We start from the raw sequence: 22,899 nt of genomic DNA on the forward strand, positions 1-22,899 counted from the left end.
TGAGGCCCCAGTTCAATCCTAGAACTGCTCCCCCTTCCCAAAGAAAGATGTACATGTCTGTAATCCCAGTACTTGAGAAGCTGAAACAACTTGAAACAATTTGAAACAAACTTGAAAGTGGTACATGTCTGTAATCCCAGTACTTGAGAAGCTGAAACAAGGGAATTGCAGGTTTGAGGACAGCCTCAGCAACTTAGTGAAACCTTGTTTCAGAACATGAAAGGGAACCAGGCGTGGTAGCACATGCTTGTAATCCCAGTACTTGGGAGGCTGAGACAGGAGGATCACAGGTTTGCAGCCAGCCCCAGCTACTAAGTGAGGCCCTCCGCAAGTTAGTGAGACCTTGTTTTAAAATAAAGAATAAAAAATAGGACTAGGGATGTAGCTTGGAGGTAGAATGCTCCTGCCCAGTACTGCCAAAAAATCCAAAAAGGGCAGGGGGCATAGCTTGGAGGTAGAATACCTCTGAGTTCAATCCCTGGTGCAAAAAAAATGCCTTTTTTTTTTTTTGTAAAGCGTGTTCTGTGTGTCTTTTTTTTTTTTTTTTTTTTTTTTTTTTTTAGCTACATACACTTTTTAGTATTTTCATCAAGACTTCAATGAACTTTGGAATTTGTCTGTGATCTTGGGAGTCTGTTCCAGATATCTCCTTTGACAGATTTCTTAAATTCTTTATTGCTTCCATCTTTTTATCTGAATACTGGAAATCGTAGATCCAACTTCCTGTCCAGCAGTGGTCTTGGTCACTGTCTCAGGTGAAACTTCCCTTCCTGTGAGGCCTGTTGGAATTGAGCACGAGTGTCGCAGGAAGCTGGCTCGTTCTCCTGCTTCGGGGCCACGGGATTGAAGCCAGCACTTCAGTCAGAGGGTCACAGAAGCTGCCTGTCCTGTGGCCAGGGAAGGAACTCAATGCTGTCACATAGAGCTCACTTTTAGCATTATTTTTATTTGTTTTTATTAAAAGTTCTAGACAAAAGGACAGCATAAATCTATTAATCCTTATGTATACATTGATCAGTATTTTTCGATAATTGCTTACTTTTCTTAAGTTTATTGCCAATTGCCTTTTTCCTCCTTTTTACTTTGGTCTCCCAAATACTAATAGTGAATTAGGTATCGCATCTGGTAGCTTTTGCTGAGTGACAGCCATACGACCTCACACACAGGAGACAGTCACTGCTCACACGTATGTGAGCTCCAGTTATTCTGGGCTGGACTTGGCAGGATGGCTTTTCATCTGGCTGGACTTTCCTCCTCCTTCCTTTCTTGTGTCTCCTCTTTCTTTTTTTCTTTTCTTTTTTTTAACCATTCCATTTCCTGGCATTCTCTAGTAGTATTTTAGTTTTTTAGGGAGTTTTTACTCTAAGAGACAGTAGCACTGTAATTAAGGACTCTGACTGAATTTAAATCCCAGTTTGGGGCAAGTAATTTCTTAGAGTCTTACTTTCCTCATCTATAAAATGGGGCTAAAGTATCACCTACCTTATAAATATGCTGTGAGGAGTGACCGAGTTAATTCCTGTGAGGTGCTTTGAACAGAAACCAATTAGGGACCAGTGAAAAGTTACTTTTGAGAACACGAGTCAGATGCCTATATTAAGCAGGCCTCCATATTTTAGTATAAATACTTCTGGTAAGTGTAAAAGCATGTATGCACTGACTCTGATGGAAAACGCTGACATCCCAGCATTGTGGCTGAGGCACTCACAACCTTGCTGAGGAAGCAAGAGGTCTGCTGTGGAGAGCTGGTCAACGTAGCAAGCAGGTCAGTGGCAGGTCGGAGAGACGATAAGGAAGTGCCGGGAGGTTTAAGGAGCAGAAAGGCATTGTAGTTTGCAAATATTGTTCAGGTCATACAGTGAGACACCCGGAAAGTTAAAAAGAAAGAAGGTTTTAGGCTCACATTATGACAAAGAAAAAGTGATAGACTTTTACCCAAAGTTAAGTTGAAGGGGTTGGCTATAGGGTCCAGATGCTTGCTTTTCACTTTCCTTTTTAAATTTTGTATTGGGGATCAGACCCAGGGACATTCTACCTCAGAGTTACACCCCTCAGCCCTATTTCATTTTTATTTTTAAATGGGTCCCACTAAGTTGCTGAGACTGACCTTGAACCTATGATCTTTCTGTCTCAGCCCCTCCAAGTACTGAGGTTACAGGCATATGACATTATGCCTGTTGACCTTCACTTTTCTTTTCTTTTCTTTTCTTTTCTTTTCTTTTCTTTTCTTTTCTTTTCTTTTCTTTTCTTTTTTCCAGTACTGGGGATTGAACCCAGGGGCATTCTACCTCCGAGCTACATCCCCAGCCCTATTTTATATTCTTTATTTGGAAACAGGGTCTCACTGAGTTGCAAAGAGCCTCACTAAGTAGCTGAGGCTGGGTTTGAACCTGAATAATCTTCCTGTCTCAGCCTCCCAAATGCTGGGATTACAAGCGTGTGCCACCACGCCTGGCTTTGACCTTTGATTTACTATGGAAGTTCTTATCTCCAAATACTCCAACGTCTAGGCAAGTCAGTGGCTTAAGGAGTTGGGGTTAGGGAAGACAGTTCTCTGTTATCTATGGTTTGATTTACTCACCATAAACTGTGGTCCAAAAATATCAAATGAAAAATTTTTTGGTTTTCCGGCACTGAGGATTGAATCTGGGGGCATTTTACCTCTGTATTATACATCTAGCCCTTTTTATTTTTTAATTTGAGATAGGGTTTTGCTAAGTTGCTGAGGCTAGCCTTGAACCTGTGATCCTTCTGTCCAGCTTCCCAAGTACTAGGATTACAGGCATGTGCCACCATGCCCAGTCAGCCCAGCTTCTAGGCAAGTCAGTGGAGTAAGGAGCTGAGGATGGGGGAAGAGCATCCTCCATTATCTGAGGTTTCATTGATCCACTGTCAACAGTGGTCCAAAAATAGCAAATGAGATAAACAACTCTTAAATTTTAAATCGAGTGTCATTCTGAATAGCATTATGAAATGCCATGCTATCCCTTTCTGTCCTGCTTGGGACTTGAATATACCAATCACACTGTATATGCTACTTGCCTGTAGTCACTTAGTGTCCTTCCCGGTCACTGGGTTGACTGTTGTGGTATCTGTGGTGTCAAGTGCTTGTGTGTAAGTAACCTTGACAGTAGCCTAACACCCTGCCACGGTGCTGCTGTGACACTCCACTTCATCTGCTCACGTACGCATCACATCATTACCAGAGCAAGGGTGAGGGTAAGATATCATGAGAGAGAAGACAGATGGACCACAGTCATAGAACCTTTATTATAGCATGTTGATTATAATTCTTCTGTTTTATTATTGAAATTGTTAATCTTACTGTGCCTAATTATAAATTCAACTTTATCATAGGTATGTTTATACAAGAAGAAACAGCATATATAGGGATAGGACCTCTGCAGATTCTGGTATCTGAGGATCTTAGAAGATATTCCTGTGGATAAGGGGGGATTGCTGGGTGTAATCAAGATGTTAGAAATGCATCTCAGTCCACCCTAGTCTTGACACTTCAGAGCAGGGTGCCATGGTGTTTGCTTTAGTACGGCCTTCAGGTCATTCTGCTGCCCTTTGTAGATGGAGTCATTCACCTAGATAAAGGAAAGGCATGAAATAACAATTGATGATCTTAGTTGAAACCACATGATGTACTATGCTGTGTCCTTTCTACATTTATGGCCTTCAATCCTTATAACATCTCTGAGGGTAGATACTGTTTTTAATCCCTACTTTCAGATGAGTTAATGGAAACACATGTAGCTGTGACCTTGTCTGATGTCACATCTAGTAAATAATGGAGCCAGAATGGTCTGCTCTTAAACTCTATGAAGCAGCATTTGATTGCTTACAGGTAGAAAGGAAGCCAGCATGAAATCTGTTGAACTCAGTTGCTGGTTGGGACTTGGGTGTTAGTTGCAGTCAGAGGAATCTTCCAGCTTTTCAAGGAACTTCAATGCACATTGACCATGTTCATTTGTTTCTTAGAAAGTAACTTCAAGTGCCAGAATAGTATTGACTGTCAGAAAAATAAATAAAGGTTTAATGTTCCAAGGAAGAAAAATTAGACTTGTGGGATCTAACAAATGTAAACATTGTGTGTGTGTGTGTGTGTGTGTGTGTGTGTGTGTGTGTGTGCGCGCACACACACACACACACTAGAAGTCTTTATTTCTGTCAAGGTACCAAATGTTCCAGAGATGTGGATTATAGATAATAGCACTGACTCCACGAAGCTAATGCTGTGTTCCCTCTGTTCACAGAGTTTTCATAATTGGAAGTTAGTGCTACGGAGAACTGTTCTATCAGACACCACATCCTGAGTTTCCCCTCCTCGGTATTTCTTGGTGCTGTGTGGTTTCCTTTCCCTTTCTTTTGTCCCATTTGAAGCCATAATTATTTCCCCATTGTCTCTTGCATCCTGACCTGGGCCTCCTCCCCCATCTGGCCTGGACATTGAGCATCTTCTAACACAGTCTCCTTATATCTCCCTCTTGTGAAACAGCTCCTGGCAGTAACCCACTATTAAGCCCTTTCTATAGATGATTAGACTTAACCTTCACCCCATCCATGCACTAGTAGATATCATTATTATTCCCCTGTTAAAGATGAGTTAAAGGGACCCTGCTTAGCATCTTGTGTGTCATCACTACTGTTGTCTATCCTCTTTGCTGCATGAGTAATGAGTCTTGGTAGCTTTATGAGTTTACTGGGGCTGCTGTAACAAGTATCACAAGTGAGTGGGTTAAAAAAAAGTAAGTCTATTGTCCAATAGAAGATGGAAGTCTGAAATCGAGGTGTTGGCTGGGCCATGCTTCCTCTGTAATTTTTAGAGAAAGGATATTTCCTCTCTTGGGTTTTAGTGGTCTTCCCATGATCTTTGATGTTCTTTGGCTTATAAAGGCATCAGTCCAGTCCTCCACCCTCAAGTGGACATCTTCTTGCTGTATATGTTGTCTTTGTGTCCAAATTCCCCTCCCCTTTTTAAGGATGTTATTCATGTTGTTCTGGTAAAAGTATTAGTGCCTACTCTGATGATGTCATTTTAATTGATTACTTCTGTAGGCCCTATTACAAATAGAGCCACATTATCAAGTGCTGGGAGCCAGGACTTCAACACATCTTTTTTTTTGGGGGGGGGGCACAGTTTAGCACAGTAGTAATTCTGTTCTGTGAATGGTAACAGCCTGAATTTGTTTTATAGGTCAGAATGACACAGAACACTAATGTAAGCAGTTCCATTTTAGCTTAAAAACAAAACAACAGAAAAATTCTCTATCAGCCAGGAAGTTGGAACAGGTTTTGCTTACAGTTATTCTCTGAGGATAACAATGGGAAGAAGGTAAAGAGGGGCCAGGGAAAGACTGTGACTCTGCGGCTGTTCAGTGGACAGCTGGCCACTCTTATCTGATAACCCAGTGGGGCTACAGCAAGTGTTTCCTCCTGGTCTCTGAGTAGAAGCATCTCTGTGAAGCAGGAGTGGGTTTTCCCACTGGGTGACAAGTTCAAAGGTTCATGCAGTGTAAGGGAGGGGGTGTGAGGACCAGGGAAAGGGAAGGGAAAGTGGGTCAGAAATAGCAGTATATAAGGAATCATTTCCTGTAGAAAAATGGACAATTAGGCCTTAGACCAATGGAAGTGAAAGCCCCTGTGATTGTTTCTAACTGCCTTGGGAGTGTGTGTGTACATGCCCGGGTGGCATTTTAGTGAGAGGCGTGAGAATATTTAATTACACTGGACAAGAGAGGCCTGGTTTAAGTGAGGGAAAGTCAGGATTAATAGGAGGAATGACCTTAGATGCTTATCTCGGATATTATTCTCAAGAGGGGGTGGCTTAGCCCATTGGAAAAGCGATAGGGCACAATATTCTGAGTCTTCAGGGAGGGCAGAGATAAGAAGAAGGAAAAAACAGATTTCTTTGTGAATTCTGGAGGGAGGTTTGTCAGAAGAGCCCCTTCTCCTTGATTAATGTAACCATCTAGAAGGAAAGGTATGGGCCTTACTCTCAGAAAAATATTTTAGAGTAAGTACAAAGCTTTGGGCATCTTTGGAGAAAAGAGCCCATTATTAGTCTTTGGTGACTCTCTGTGACTTAAACTCATTCACTGATTTATGTCAGGGATGTATATGGTGCCACTAGCTGTTTGCATAGCTAGAGGGTCCAACAATGTGTGCTTCCCCATCTCCTGTGAGAACCTGAGGGGACAGATATGCAGGTAGATATGCGGGGACAGTGGCATTGGGAAGTGGAGGTACCACATCACTATAATCTGAGTTTTGTTTGACTTCTAGCTGTAGAGCTTTTTGGTAAACTGGGCTGGGCATGTTGCTTACCTGAAGGCAGACCCTCTAGGGGTTCAGGGTCCAACCTGGCTTGGAACTTACCAGCCCTGGGTGGCATGAGCTCTATCCCTTTGCTGTCATTATTAGAACTGACTTTGAGGAAAAGAGAGTTTGGTGAAAATAGAGGGGATAAGATTGTGTTGCATAAGTACAGGTATGTTTATTTAGGGGTAGAAATGCCAATGATAACAAATAAAGCAAAGCAGATGTGTCTCGGTGTAACATGTGGTAGGGGCAGGTCAGGGAGGTCAGAGTGGACCACTAAGAAGGTGTGAGTCAGAGGGCGGGGCCTGCACTCAGCAGAGGAGCACCTGCCTAGCATTTGCCAGCCCTAGGGTCCAACCCAGCACCCAAAGGAAAAGGAAAGTGTGCATGGCCTTGAGAAGCTGAAGACGCTCTCCCCACATGTGGAGACCTGAGCCTAGACAGGCGAGCTGCTGCCCCTTCTACTTACTCAGCTTTTCACTATCCATCCTCTAGACCAAAATTTAGAACCAGGGCAAAGATGTGAAGGGCTGGGGAGGGGCCAGGAAGGCATAAGGACAGTGAGGTTTGGGTTAGGCTCAGAGAGAAAAGACCACAGGAAGCTTGATTGTTTATTTTGGAGGAGTGAAGGCTGGTCCAGCTCAGGGTGGGGCCAATTTTTTAGTATATGAAGGGTTGTCATAAGAATTGTGGTACACAGATGTTTTTGCTATTTACTAACCTACAAGACCAAACAATGAGTAAACTTATCTTTTAGCCTGAGTGGAATGAGAATTTAGGAAAACGTGTCACACATGAAAATGTGGGATTATAGTAAAGGTGTTCTCAGTGTTTACTTTATAGTTTAGGGAAACACAGAAATACTTAGCAGAAGTCTAACCTGGATGATTTTCTTTGACTTGACCTTGAGCATTAGACTGTAGCCTTGGAACACACCAGCTTTCTTTATTCCATTTCTCTTCTGCTTGATTACCTGATATTACCAATGTGCTAGGAGGAAACTAAGCTGGAACCTTGGTCTCTAGTTTGTAAAGAAATGATGTTTTTAGGAGCCGATGAGGTGTACACGCTAAGAAGTGCATGGATGTTGTTGCCAAGGAGACCTGGCTTCCGATCCTGGCCGCCACTTATTGTGTGTTTGGGGGCAAGTTACTTAACCTCTCTGAATCTGCTTCTTTGGCATTAAAATGGATCAACAGTAGTGCTTAGGTCATAGGTGGTTGTGACTATTCAGTGAGACAGAGCATGGAAAAGCGCTGTGCTAGCACCTCAGTGGTGCTCAGGAAATATTTGCCATTATTGCTGATCCGTTCTAGACTTTCACATTCTAGACTACAGTGTCGACATCTCCGAGCACAGCACCCTTCCTTTGGTGCTCACGTAACTGTCTTTCTTCCCTCATTTCAGCTGCTGGCCTTCCTGCAGGGACTCTTCACTTTCTATCACCATGGCTATGAACTGGCCAAGGACTTTGGTGACTTCAAGACTCAGCTGACCATCAGCATACAGAATGTGAGTGGCCTTCTTTTCTCTGGTTTAGAAAAGGAAAACTCAAAATATAGGTCTATTTTCCGGAGAGCCCACGGATGTGGGCTGGAACAGAGGTAAGGGATGTGGGTCCTGCCTGGGATAGAGGGCAGCTAGGGGAGGTGTTTCGCGAGTGCTTGGTGGCCCTGGGTCAGACCGTCATCCTCTTTTCTGTTATTAAAAAACACTATTTATGTTCTCGGAAGTGCTGCTGCTGATTATGTTTTAAATCTGTAGCACAGAGTCAGGATTTCCTTTGGCAGTAGAAATCCCGGCCCAGCCCAGCCTCCCTTCTGTACATCTTGCTGCTTGGCCACATGAGACCTTCAAGTGTGTGCTTAGGGGATGGGGCTGGATGGTTACATGCTGGCCCCTAGCTCAAAAGATGTGCTCTTGTCCAATGTGTAAAAAGGCTGACTGGCCTTCTGAGTTTTACACACAGGACTTTTTGGTGCACAGGATCGTGTTAGAGTGTTTGGTCAGGGCCACTGGGACTCCAGCCAACCTTCTTCACTGTGTGATTGGACCATGTTGGTTTTCATATCGGGTTTAGGTGCTCTATGCAGGAAGTAGACCCCAATGTCTCTGAATGCGCTGTCCTTCATGGCCGTTAGAAAACTGGAGGATTCCGGGTTCTCTTTTTTGTCTCAGAGAACTGGAAGTTGCAGAGTCTCAGAAAAGTTTCCACAAAGCATACTTTGCCCTAGGCAGTTTTTCTGAAGGCCAAGTGAAATGTGGATTTACATGCAGCAGGTCAACTGGGGGTGATGCCATCAAAACCCCTGTGGGAGAGTGTGTGTGGAGGACTGAGGGGAGGTGGAGCTGTGGCCCGATGCAGCAGAGGCCTGTCAGTGCCATGGGGTATGTCAGTTCAACGTGGGTGTGAACAGAACCAGGGCACAGGCTGTCATGGCGAGAGTGTGGCCTTCAGCATAGCAGCTCCTCAGGAAGAAACATCTGTGAGCTACCAGCAAGCAGCATTCCCTGTGGCTGGAGCAGTGAGGACCTCAGTCCTGAAGTGTGCAGGCCACAGACCATCTCAGTCAGAACTGCTGGGTGCATGTCCAAGGTCCATGTTTTTGGGCCTAAAGGTTCTAAGTTGATCCCTAGGAGTCAGGCCGGGGCATCTGTACTTTTCACAAGTCTTCTAGGTAATTTTGATGGTTGTTAGAGTTTCAGAGTCATTCAGATATAGGATTAGAAGGCCAAGGTATACTTTTCTTAAATATTTGCCTAGTTCTCAGAGGGTTGAATGCCTGTTATCTGATTTTAGATCTAAGAATTCTTTTGGGTTGATCTTCAGAATTGTTAGAGATTTCATAGAATCCTTTCCATCCTAGACAAGAAACCGCTTTGAAGGCACCAGGTCAGAAGTGGAATCGCTGATGAAGAAGATGAAGGAGAACCCCCTTGAGCACAAGACCATCAGCCCCTACACCATGGAAGGCTACCTCTACGTTCAAGAGAAACGTAAGTGCACTCCTGCCAGCCACAGCCCAGATCTATTCACACCCTCTACCCCAGGGTGGAGGGTATCCTGGAGTGCTGGTCCCCTGTTGTAAGTACAGGCTGGAGGGAGCGAGAGGGAGGATATTTATTTATTTATTTTTGTCCTAGGAATTGAACCAGAGGCATTTTTACCTTTGAGCTATGCCCCAGCCCTTTTTATTTTTTATTTTATTTTTTTATTTTGAGACAGAGTCACATTGGGTTGCTGAAGATTTCCCTAAGTTGCTGAGGCTGGCCTCGTGATCCTCTGGCCTTAGCCTCCCAAGTACTGAGATTACAGACGTGAGCCACCATGCTCCTCTGAGAGAAATTTTATCATGCAGTTTCCAAAGGGAACGATGATGTCCACAGACCTTGTCTACATTTAAGTGACTCTCAGTGACACAGTGTTTGGTGGTGACTGGGAATTCCCCAGGGAACCTGAGCCTCTGTGGTCACTCTTCTTTCTCTAGTGTCAGTCTCCTCTTAAGCATTATATACTCCACCATGAGCAGAGTGGCCTTGAACGCTCTCCCCACTAGACCTTTTTATCTCTTAGTAGTCATGTCTTTTGGTGGACTTAATATTTGGTGATCTTGTTTTCAACTCAAAACCATCAGACCTTTCCCTCTTTTCAGCTACCTTCATCCCAAGACTTGAACTTTATGAAAAGTAGAAATATCCATCCTATCACTTCGCCCTCCGTTGACTTAGCACCCTTTAACGATCCCTACCTGAACCGATTTTTACCATGATGGTTTCAGAATGGTGATTTCCCAGCTCTACCCCTCCTTCCACGTTTATTAGTTGCCATTCAGTGTACTGTAAGGAAATGTCCTCCCTTTTTTTCCTTCTTTTCTCCCTTCCCCACTTCATGTGACCATCCATCTATCTGTCTGTCCATTTCTTTATATTCTCATTACTAATATGAATTACAGATTTGTATTTTATTTAGTAGGATATAATTTATTACTCTATTTATCTTGATGCTCACATTGGTCAATATAAAACCAGTTCCAGTTCAGTTACTGGAACTTTCCCCCCACAAGTATACATGTTTAGATTGTTGGTGTGCTTTATTTCCTTTTAAAACAGGGTCTCAAAAGGGTGAGACAGGGTGCTGAGAGTCTTGCTAAGTTGCTAAGGCTGGTCTTGAACCTGGGATCCTCTTGTCTCAGCTTCCCAAGCACCTACCACCACACCAGGCTTGGCACTTTCATTTGTCCTTGATGTCCTACTGTGAACACTTAGGTATTGCTTTTGAAGTTTACTGAGTGACCTCCCACTGGCAAATGGCAAGTCATTCCATGCCATTTGTAACTATTAAAGGCCAGCTGACTCTCTTTTCTGCTGTGTGATCTGTATAAACTCCTAAGACTAAGTTGATTGAGGTCCTTGCAGATGGATAATGCCTTCTCCCTCTAATACTAAGTTGTTCAAAATCAAGGCAGATACTGAGGATTCTTTGAAAGGATTCCCTTTCCCTGGCGGATCATTTTGAGAGACAGACTTCTTAGATTACATTTACAGTCACTTCCACTAGGCACCTTCGGTGTCTCTGAGGTTTCCCTGTCTGCTTTGCAGATCCCTCTGCCTTCTGCTAAAGTAAAAATGAGGGGTTTGGAAGTAGACCGGAGTCCCCAGTGTCTGTGTACAGAGCCATCCAGCAGCTGTGTAGGAAGCATGACATCACTGCCCCAGATGGGAGCAGTGGCAAGTGCTAGGGGAGCCTTTCTGCGTTCTCTCCTGTCATCTTACTCTTGTCAGGAGAAGAACAGAAACTTCAAATGGAGATCGACGATGGGAACATCAATTAATTTCCCTGGGGAACCTCTATTTTCCTTATATTTTAAGACCCACTGGATATAGCAATAGTGGGAAATAGCTCTCTGAGCCTCTGGGGAAAAGCCTTGGATTCGTTCCATTTCCAGCCTGTGGGATAAGATTGCTGCCTATTTCTGTCTAGCTGCTGAGGAGAACATGTTGCCTCCAAAGCAGTAGATGAGCATATGGGCTGTGTGTGGGCTGCATGCTTCTGCAGTTACTGATGGGCAGTTACGGCGGACGTGTGTGTCCATGCTGAATAGGAAATATTATCTTGCAGGTCACTTTGGAACTTCTTGGGTGAAGCACTATTGTACGTATCAGCGGGATTCCAAACAAATCACCATGGTACCATTTGACCAAAAGTCAGGAGGAAAGGGGGTGAGTTCATTTTTTAAAATTCATGTTTGATTTGCTGGGCTAACAAATAATGATAATAATGTATAAATAAAGTAGCACCTGCAATGTTTCATCATTGTTCTCTTAATTTTTATATAGTCATTCCAGGAGGCCTAGGGCCCTGAAAACGACAGAAGTGAGATAATTATTTTTAATTTCAAGTTATATTAGAAGTTGGAATTAAGAAAAAATTTTGCATTTCATATGTGTATGATATTAAATGTGCCAAATGTTCTTAGATGTGGAACAGCCTTGCATGGCCTCATCTTGTGTCACCGATTCGTGACACTCTTATGAGATCCTGGAAAGCTGCCAGTGGGCAGTCAAGATGTCTCGGTTATCTCCTGCTGTGTAACAAATCACCCCCAAATAGCAACTTTTAAAACCACATGAGTCATTTTAGTATTTCTTAACCATTTCTCTGGGTCTGGAATTTGGGGAGCATGTGTGTGTGTGTGTGTGTGTGTGTGTGTGTGTGTGTGTGTGAGAGAGAGAGAGAGAGAGAGAGAGAAAGAGAGAGAGAGTGTAGGGGGGGTTCCAGCTCAGTTCTCATAAGGTTCCAAGAAGATAGTAATAAAGCAGAAACAGCGTGGGTCTGAAGCAGCTGAAGACTGGCCAGAAACAGCCCTGGCCTTCTCTCCTGGTCGCCTTCTCTTGGCCCCTGTTTACCGTGTCTGGTTTCAGGGCCTGTTCACGTGGTCTCTGACATAGGCCGGTTTTTGCTTCCTCCCATTGTCAAGATGCAGAGTGGCCTCAGCTACGGGTTCCAGGAGTGAACATTGTAGCAGTTAAAGCAGGCCCTGCACTGCTCTTTCATGACCCAACCTCAGCTACCATTAGCCTGACTTTTGCCCTATTTGTTGGAATTGTCACAAAAGGCCATGTAGTTCCAATGGGAGAGGGCACAGGCCCTGCTCTCAGTTGCAGGAGTAACCACATCTCACTGTATGAACAACATGTGGGATGGGAGATATTCTGTGGCTGTCTTTGGAAGAGACAGTCGAACCACATCAGGCTCCTGGAGGCCCTGCCATCTGGCAGCAACTTGAATTCTGGGACTTTCTTGCCTTGCACAGAGCCACTACCTCTCTCTTGCCACCCGTGCATTACTGCCTTCTCTCTTTCTCTGGCTGTGTGTACTACCTTCTGTGCTTCTTTTAGTATTCTACATTTCAGTATGAGACACCTAGGGTTTTTTTTTAATCTTTACTTGGGATTTTTCAGCCTTCTTGGATATAAGGTTTTATCTCTTTCAGTAACTTGAAAATTCTTAACAGTTATCACTTGAATTTTGCCTTTTCCTCTTAGTATTAGCTCCTTCTAGAGATGTTTAAATATTTTAAATAAGAATATTATGTTCTCTCTCTTGCTCTCACTCTTGCTCTCTCAGATTAAACCGAGGGTTTTGTGCATGCTAGTCAAACACTCTATCACTGAGCTGTACCTGTAGTTTTATGTTTTTATCTCTGAATATTTTCTCTGATTCTTTTTTTAGTTTAAACACTTTTTTCAGTTGTGTCTTATCTATAGGTAAGTTAGTATTCTGCAGTCATTTCATCCTTGGCCCCTTGTGGTGCATCTTTGTGCAGGTGTTGAGTACCGATGTGACCTTGTAGGGGAGGAGAACATTGGCTGTGACACCAGATCCCTCTGCTCATTGATGTCGGGGGCGTTACTGTAGCTACTCTGCCAAACTGCGCCCTTTGCTCTCTTCTACTTCCAGTTTCTCTTCCTGGCTTTCTTTTACTTGAACCACAACAGAGAAAATTTATCAGCATCTCTGTTCCTTCCCTGTGTGCAAGCAATAACAAAGCCCTTTTAATGTTTCTTGGCAGGGGTGGGGTTGAGTTATAAATAATCTCAGAAGAACAGACATGCTAAAATATCATAACATAGAGAAATGGCAGCATTTGAAGGAATATTAGAAACCTGTAGGAGTCTCCTAGTTTTCACAAAATGAATGTAGAGGTTGGCCTGCTTCCTTCAAATGGAGTCTTAGTCCTTTTGCAGCTCTTAGTCCTTCTAGAAATCGGTCTTCTTCACTGAATTGTTCTCTCCCACAGTCTTTGCCATGGGCTTCTTATCTTGTACTATCCCAAATCTTCAATGTATCTTCTCTTATCACACTTTAAAGGACGGAGGCCACTGATGGTGGGGTAGAACCCCAAAGAGATCATAAGATCCCAGTGTAGTTAGTTTAGATCAGCTTCTTGGACGGAGCGTGACACTGGTGAGTGCTATCTTAGGACCTTGATACTGTGATCATTTATTTTCCTAAAAATAATTTCTCAGCCGGGCGTGGTGGCGCACGCTTGTAATCCCCGCGCTTGGGAGGCAGAGACAGGAGGATCACGCAGGTTCGAAGCTAGCCACGCGCGCTGGCTTAGGAGACCCTGTTTCCAAATAAAAATGTAAAAATAGGTCTGGGAGTGTAGCCCGAAGATAGAAGGGCTTCCAGGAACCCCAGTACCACAAAATAATAATAATAATAATAATAATAATAATAATAATAATAATAATAATTTCTCACTTTTATGTTATATTTTATAGTTTTCTACATCTTTTTTTATGACCCCCATGTTGTCTTATATAATCCAATTTTCCTTCTTTTACAAAGGAGGAAATTGAGGGTCAGAGACAGCAACTGATTTCTAAAATCATACTACTAATGAGTTATGGAGCTGGTACAGAACCCCTCCTTCTGGGTCTGAATCTGCTTCTGAAATCCTGATGTCACTCCACCTAGACTTCAGGTAGAGGCACTAGGGGGACCAGCCGTCTAGAGGGGACGTCCTCTCTGCGGGTGCAGAGGGACCACGCAGTGCCTTTTCACGCACATCTGTACAGAGCTTTCCTGGGCACTGGCGGTAGACTTGGTATAGATTGTAGGACATTTTCTTTTTCTAACCTGCCTTTTCTTCCCTCTCATTGTCTCTTTCATTTGGATTATTTTCCTTTAAAATTGCCCCCTTTGCTCTGAGCATCAGGCTTGGAGTTTGAACAGATTTGCTCCATTCTCTTGGAGACCAGGATCCATGGGCAGTGGAATCATGCCCTGCGTCCCTCTGAGAGGAGGCCTCTCTGCACAGGTGTGGAGCAGTCCAGGGCCAACCTGTCCCTTCCCTTGCTAGAGCCTCTCTGTTACTTTCCGGCTGTTCTCAGGATACCAGAGTCCTCCATGGTTTGGCCCTGCCCTTCCTCTAGCCTATTCCACTCTGCCTCTCATGATGGGCTTCCAGCTGCACTGGCTCCCTCTGTTCCTCCAAGACTCCCTGGCTCTGAGCTCAGGCCCTTCCCACCTGCTGTTCTCTACTTCTTATTCCATTTCTCTTCCTTTTTTGTCCTGTGCGTTCCCCCAGCCCCTGTCAAGGTAGCTTTCCCCAGCCTTCCTGACCAGGCCAGGTACCTTTCATCTCAGCGTTTGTAGCTCGCTCTCTCTTTTTTGTAGTTTTTGTCATAGTTCTAACTTTTTATGCAAATGATAATTATGTACCATTTTTCAAAATCCTAAGTAGCAAATAGTTGAACAGATCATCTTTTTTGTGTGTAAAATTGGGGATTGAACCAAGTTATCTCTGAACTGCTGATGGTCTTGCTAAGGTGCTGAGGCTGGCCTAGAAGCTGCAATCCTCCTGCCTCAGCCTCCCAAGTACTGGGATTACAGGTGTCTGCTACCATACCTGGCTTGAAGAGATCATCTTTATAGATTTTTTCTGAGTGGTTTGGTCATTCCTGGGAGAGAATTTTCCTCCTTTTTATCTTCTTATGTTTGATTATCTTTTACAGATTCTTGTTTCCTCCCATTTCTCTGTGACATCTCATCTAAGGTTTCAGAGTAGAAGCTGGTGTATAGCTATTAAATCTGAAATATTTAGTTAGTTATGACATAGCCAGAATCTCTGCTGTTTTGGTGTTTACAGTTGTTAAAGGACAAATCAGGACAATTTAGCTTAAAGATCTTAATTGGCTTTGTTATTCCATAAAATAAGTGTCCCCATGAACCAAGCAGAAGAGGTTAATTTTAGGACAGAAAAAGGCTGACAAAAGCAAAGATGGGGAACACAAAGCAATTGGTCATTTCAAAGGTACTTTCCTTAAGAAGATAGGACCAATAGAAAAATAGCAAATTTATCAGTAAGATAATTTATCAGTAAATTTCCTTTTTTGTGTAAGGAATAAAGCAGATGGGACTTCATTGTCATGCCAATGGAAACTGGCCTTTCTGGGCAATTTGGCTGTTATCTCTTATTTCTCCTGTTTCTTGGAAGGTCAGATTAAAGAGCCTAGTTTTGGTTTAGTGATAAGGAACCGGGTACATGTGGGTGACTCCATGTTGACCTTTGGTCTGGTCTCTGGGGCCAGCCCAGGGTCCTAGATTAAGACAATGGCCTCCTCTAGTTTTTATGTAGCACCCTCATACATCTTACAAACTGGAGAAAAAAATGACTCTCAATATGAGGAATTAATCTTTGCTATTCAATCAAAGACAATACACATACGGCTTCTGAATATAAACCATCTCTTCCTAGGTCTTTTGTATTTTGTGTGATATTCTGATATTAGTGGGTGGTTGGATTTACCTTACGTAGTCACATTTCCTTTTATTCCGAAACGAAGTAGGCAAGTTTGCTAATTTTAGAAAAAATTTGTCAGAGGCAAGAAAAACAGGAACCCTAACAAATTCCTAAGTGACAGAAAAAGAAGCCAGGGACAGCAACTTCTGTGTTTCTAAGCAATAAATTAGTGCTATGAGATGAAATCTTTGTATCTCTCTTACAGTGGAATATTACTGAGCAATGAGAAGAAATCCAACATGAATAAATTGCTAAGCAGTTAGGTTGATTGTAAGAATCCAGACATAAAAGGAGTACATATTTAAAATTTTGAGGCCGGGCGTTGTGGCACATACTTGTAATCCCAGCATTTGGGAGGCTGAGACCAGAGGATCGTGGTTCTTGGACAGCCTTAGCTACTTAGTGAGGCCCTTTGCAACTCAGTGTGACCCTGTTTCAAAATAAAGAATAAAAATTAGGGAAGGGGGTATAGCTCGGAGGTCTAATGTCCCTGGGTTCTATCCCCAAACTCGCAAAAAAAAAAAAAAAAATTTTTTTGAAGATGTAAATTAATCTGTAGAAAGCAGATTCAATGGTTGCCTGGGGACAACCATTGAAAGTTGGGAGGTAAGATGGATTACCAAAAGACATGAGGAAAGTTTGGGGGTGATGGAAGTATTTGTTAGTTTAGATGTAGTGATGGTTTTATGACTGTAAATGGATGCACAATTTTTAAATCCTACATGTTAAACACATATAGTTTATCATATATCATGGGTCAGTAAAACTGTTAAAACATTTATTGAGCCGGGCGTGGTGGCGCACTCTTGTAATCCCCACGCTTGGGAGGCAGAGACAGGAGGATCGCGCAGGTTCGAAGCCAGCCACGCACGCTGGTTTAGGAGACCCTGTTTCCAAATAAAAATGTAAAAATAGGTCTGGGAGTGTAGCCCGGAGGTAGAAGGGCTTCCAGGAACCCCAGTACCACCAAAAAAAAAAAAAAAACCCACAAACAGCAACAAAAACAAAAAAAACATTTATTGAGTACCTCTATCCAGGACCTAATTCAGCTCAGGAGACAGAAGAATAAACAAAGTTAAATAGTTCCCTCAGGGAACCTACAGTCAAATGGGGAGAGAGACATTATTTTACTTATCACCTACATCAGTGGACAGTTTCAGCGTGCTCAGTGCTGTGAGGGGAGGAGGGTTACAGGATGCTTTGTGAATACCTCTTGGGATCCTTAACCTGGTCCAAGAAGGTGTTTTTGAAGAAGAGTTGACTGTTACAAGGTCACAGAAGCTCTGAGTTAGACCATCTTCTTCAACTCTTATTGGGTCTAAAAATTAAAGCCAGATGTGGTGGCACCAGGGTTGTGATCCCAGTACTTGGGAGATTGAGACAGGAGCATCACAGGTTCATGGCCAACCTCAGCTACTTAGAGAGGCCACCTGCAACTTAGATCTTGTTTCAAAGTAAAAAATACATACATAAATAAAATAGGACTGAGAGTATAGCACAGAGGTAGAATGCCTCTGAGTTTAATTTATAGTGACACACATAAACACACAGATCTAAACTTTACATCTGTTTAAGGCAATTAACAGGAGTTCATCTATCATGAATTGATGCTGTACCATCACAATCCACTAAAGATGTCTGCTTCTAGGTATAATGGAGTTTTCAGATTTTAGGTGCAGGAGGCTCTGGTCTGAGAAGGCTTATGATCAATATTCCATTTCACGTGGTAGAGAACGCTCAGGTTGGAGAAGGTGAAATAATATTCTGTGTGCCATGCTTGTTCTAGAGAGGAGCACAGCCATACTCTGGCCTCACTTTGATGGTCTCTGTGTTCTCACTAGGGAGAAGATGAATCAGTCACCCTCAAATCCTGTACAAGACGGAAAACAGACTCCATTGAGAAGAGATTTTGCTTTGATGTAGAAGCAGTAGACAGGTAAGTAGCTGTTGTGCTTTTCTTAGGAGCATACAGATTTTTTTCCTTTTCTTTTCAGTCAAAACTTTCCTACTTTTTTCTCTTACCTGCTCTTCTCCATCCCCCGTCTATATCCAATTTGGATTAGACCTTTGGCCATTGCTGATTTTCAAGGATCAATATAGTGTCCTCATCTCTTCAGTTCATCACTAAATCACTGGGTCTGTTTTGTTTTACTCTGATGTTAGTGCTACTGTGCCCAGGAATGGGTGTTATGTCTCTTGGAGGTTGGGTAGATCTTAAGGAAAGTTGTTTAGCATGATTGCATCAGCTGTTTGAGATTTTAACTTAAAAATAATACAATTATTCAAAAGAAATTGGGGTGGAAGAACCTTTACTCACCAAAAATTTAAGAAGCTTTTAATAACCGCATTTCACCTACTAATGTGCATGTGTACACACCCAGGAAGGACACCAACCACTTGTGAAATTAGATTTTGCAGAAGGAGCTGTGTGTTGTGGAGAGCGAGGTATGAGTTGTGTTCCTCAAGATTTATAGTGTCTCTCATTAAGTCGTACCATTTCACGATGTTAAACTAGTTTGACAAGATTCCAGTTCTTTGGGGCACTTTCCTTGGCAGCAGGTCGATGCTCAGTGAAATTCACATGTTAAGCTTATTTGAGCTGCCTGTTCAAGGTCGGCAATGTTAGCACCAATATCCCTAAATCTTGGTGTGTTGCGCCTATAATATCATTTAATCTCTTTCCTTTATTACACACCATTATGTCAAGCCAGACTTGTGCTCTCTCTGAGAAACTTACCTGTAGACACCCATCATTCCTGAGCTCTAAAGGGTTCTGGGACTGGGTGCCACCTGGGGTGGGCTACGTCCTCCTCCAGGTACTGGCAGGGTTGCAATGACTTCTTGTGTTAAATGTCTCCACTGCACCATGGCTGCTGGAGGTCGCATGTTTTTATTAACCTAAATCAGAAGTTCATGGAAACTAACTGCTTCTCTTAAGCAATTTAGTCATCGTACCTTTGTCTCTCAAGCCAGCCGTCCTGGATCCAAATTTTGACTTTGCTGCTTAGTAGCCATGCAACTTAGAGCAAGTTACTTCATCTCTCAAGGTCTTGATTTCTTCATCTTGAAAATAAAGATGGTCTCATTCATAGGATTTTTTTTTTTTTTTTTTTGCAGTACTGGGGATGGAACCCAGGGGCATTCTTCCTCTGAGTTACACCCCCAGCTCTATTTTCTATTCTTTATTTTGAATAGGGTCTCACTGAGTTGCAAAGGGCCTCACTAAGTAGCTGAGGCTGGCTGTGAACCGAGATCCTCCTGTCTCAGCCTCCCAAATGCTGGGGTTACAAGCATGCGCCACCACGCCCAGCCATAGAATTGTTTTAAGGATTCCTGGAGATATTCCATGTAAAATGCTGGGCAGATGGCAGATAATAAGTGCTCATCAAGTTGAAGTTGTTGTCGCCAATGAGTTTGTCCTGCATGCTAATCAAATTTGATATTTTGTTCTCTTCCAAACCCAGAGAAATATAATTTATGAAGTGCCTCACGACTTCACTGCGTATGGGGCTGCGAGAGGAGAAATATAAGGGCGAAGCACAGCCTGAGGGAGGTGGCAAAGGGAAATTGCAGAAAGTCTTCCTTAAGGCAAAATTGGTTTTTGATTTTAAGCAAATTTGAAATCCGGTTGCTTTAAGCACTTGCAGGCATATCTCGTCTCTATTCTAATCATAAAATTAAGAGAATTCATATTATTGGCACCCTTGAGGACCTTTAGAGGTGTGTTTATGTGGAAGGGGGGGCAGTTTTGTCACTGGTGAAGTATACAACTTCTAGAGATGGCTGGCTGTTTGGAAGAGGGCGTGTTCCACCTTGTAGTGCTCTGCGTGAAAACAAGCTCAGAGATGTGTTCTGAACAGATATTATTTTCCACGTCTTCTTCCGCAGTTTCCTGAGAAGTCATGGAGAGTTGCTTTTTGAGCAGTTCAGACTCCCTGTGTTTCCTCCACTTCATCCACCCACAGCAACCCTTTCTAGCACCTCCCCTCTCCTCCCTTATGCTCACGGAAGTTTTGACATACTGAGTGGGTTTGAGCAGCCGAGTTGTCCCAGGTGTCTGTCTCCAGGTCCCTCAGCGTGATGTGGAGGATTTTGGGCAGGGCTCAGGATGAGGCCGCTCTGTCTCCTCTGAAGTGGAGAGGTGGACAGTTCTATGAAACTCCTCTCGGTTTTCTCTCAGGGCCACACGGTGGAGGCCATAGTTTGGCAGGAGTTCATGTCTGTTTCTCCATTTTGGGTTCCTGTGTCTTTCTGTATTCCTCTCACTTGGTGAGAAGGCAGAGGCACTCCCCAGGCTGGCTGGCAGCAGCCTGAGACCCCTGCCTGTCCTTTTCTCTCAGTGACTCCTGCCCTCCCGGTTTTATGAGTGCCCTTTAGCGGGCAGGGAGGGGAGGGCAGGAGATGCCTGCTGTCTGTCACTTGGGCCTTCTGCGGGTTCCTCACTTCTAGCCACTGCATCGCAGAGACAGGGGCTCAAATGGAGCTTTAACACCTAGGAAATGTGGATGTGAACGAAGCGATGGTCTATTAAAGGCTCTGAGATGCTTCCAGATGATGTTAACTACACAGTACAGACACATTTATATAGTGGCTGTTGATTGTGTTCTATCAAGACACACAAGATACAATGTAATATATGTGACTTAGAATATGAGACGTCAGCTGGGCATGGTGGTGCATAGCTGTAATCCCAATACTTGGAAGGCTGGGACAGGAGGATCACAGGCTTGAGGACAGCCCTAGAAACATAGTGAGGCTTTGTTTCAAAGCAAAAATAAAAATAAAAAAGTGCTGGGGATGTTGCTTGGAGGCAGAATGCCCCTGGATTTAATCCTTAGTACTAAAAAAAAAAAAATATTAGATTTCATGGTTTTTTTAGGTTGAATACTTTTATCCTTTAGACTCAGTGCTGGTATTTCATGTTATTTTGTAACAAGAATAACCTTCAGGAAGTGATATTCTAGGGGTCAGTATTGCACATTGATCACATCAGACTTTATTGTGTGATGAAGGGGATCTGCCTGCATGCTGCATGTGTTGGGATACTTGCTGGAACTACAGGTCCCACTGCCTGCCTGGACCCGCACAGTCGGCTTCCAATGACTGAGACCCTGAAACCCATACTTTCTAGTTTTTCGATATTCTTTATTCTTATTGATTATTGTTGTATTACACACTGCATATTTTATGATACAATTTCATCAGAGTAAATGAACACATTTTCCTTACTAGAAACATTACATAAGCATAGCGAAATCAAACCAAACCCCCAAAACTTAGGTTCCTTTATTCAGTAGCTAAATACCCATCTGGAGAAGAAGAGCATAGCTAATAGAAAGGGTCATCTATAGTCTCTGAGAGAACTTTACCAGGAAAAAAGCAACTACCATCACAGTGGAGCCCCACCTTTTTGGGTAAAAGGTGTTAAAATGGAGGAGGGGCGAGGGAGCTGGTATCTGAGTGCTTTCTGCAAGCTGACATTCTTCATACGCTATTACTTTACATTTCAGGGAGGTGGACACCCCCATCCCATGCTTCTGTTGACAAATTCGTGGTTCAGAGGGGCAAGGTTACCCACCTAAGACTGAGATGGAATTGGAACTGAGGTTCATAGCACCTCATTCCAGGGCACATTACTATCTCACAATTCATGATGTTTTGGAAACTTCCCAGCGATGAGCCCGATGCTATCAGTGGGTGCATTTCAGAGACACCATGGAGCATTCAGCTTGCTGGCTGTGAAATCTGAGAGGAGCTGTTTACATCCTAACTCTTTGCATTTGGCATCATAAACTAATGGTGCAATAAAACTAATGCCACAGACTTTCTTCTGTGTTCACACCTACTACCCTGCGACCATTGGAAAGTCTTCCCTTGACTAAATTAAAAGACGCACTGCAGACAGAGTGTGGTGCCAGGCAGGGCAGTTAGCAGGTGTTCTATGATGGCTCTTCTTTATTCTGTATGCCTCCTCTTTACCTTTTAATTTTTTTTTTTTTCTGGTACTGGAGTTCCTGGAAGCCCTTCTACCTACGGGCTACACTCCCAGACCTATTTTTATACTTTTTATTTGGAAACAGGGTCTCCTAAGCCAGCGCGGCTGGCTTCGAATCTGCGCGATCCTCCTGTCTCTGCCTCCCAAGAGCGGGGATTACAAGGGTGCACCACCATGCCCGGCTCTACCTTTTAATTTTAAGGTGACACTATTTTTTTTTTAACTTTCTCTGCAGGGAGACTGTCGGGTAGGAGAAGTCAAAGCATTCGTGCTGTCTTGTCAGTTGACTGCTTCCATTATGTCCCAGTGCATCATTGTCATTTTGCTAATCCTCAGATCATGGTGAAAAGGGGCTAATCCCTGACAGAAAGGTCCTGCAGGAGGAACTGCTGTGACTCTCTGACCCATGAATTAGCTAGAAATCAAATGAAGTATTCATCTAGGGCTTTGGGATTCAGATCTTTGGTTCTTGAACTTTGTGTGTCAAGGATACTTTTTAATACTGAATACATTTTCAGAAATATTTTAATTCTTCCAAGTTCTTTTTAGCTTTGGAATCTCTTTTTGCCTACATCCTACCTCTTCCTTTTGGTAACAACATAATTTTCTGAGATCACATCTCAGCAGGCCCTTTTCTTTAGTGCCTTCCTCTTTTCAAAACTAGTTCTAGGGAGAGTTCAGACCTGCACTGCTGACGCTCCCAGATGGTTCTGAGCTGTTTCACTGGTTAATCTTAACCCTTCTTGTCTTTGGCTTTCCTTCAAA

At 43.2% G+C, this 22,899-nt stretch overlaps 1 protein-coding gene across 3 annotated transcripts in view; it reads left to right on the top strand.

Moving 5' to 3' along the window:
• ARHGAP26 (Rho GTPase activating protein 26) overlaps positions 1–22,899 on the top strand; it is a gene marked incomplete at both ends in the record, with an annotated part of 441,415 nt that overhangs the window by 136,912 nt on the left and 281,604 nt on the right. For all 3 annotated transcript variants that reach the window (XM_080697772.1, XM_080697773.1, XM_080697774.1), the window contains 4 exons: positions 7,735–7,839; positions 9,195–9,324; positions 11,447–11,547; positions 17,981–18,075. In XM_080697772.1, the coding sequence (XP_080553898.1) occupies positions 7,735–7,839; positions 9,195–9,324; positions 11,447–11,547; positions 17,981–18,075 (431 nt within the window). The remainder of the gene's footprint in view (positions 1–7,734; positions 7,840–9,194; positions 9,325–11,446; positions 11,548–17,980; positions 18,076–22,899) is intronic.

This window comes from Muscardinus avellanarius (genome assembly GCF_963383645.1).
Source record: "Muscardinus avellanarius genome assembly, chromosome: 1".
Classification (NCBI taxonomy): Eukaryota; Metazoa; Chordata; class Mammalia; order Rodentia; family Gliridae; genus Muscardinus; species Muscardinus avellanarius.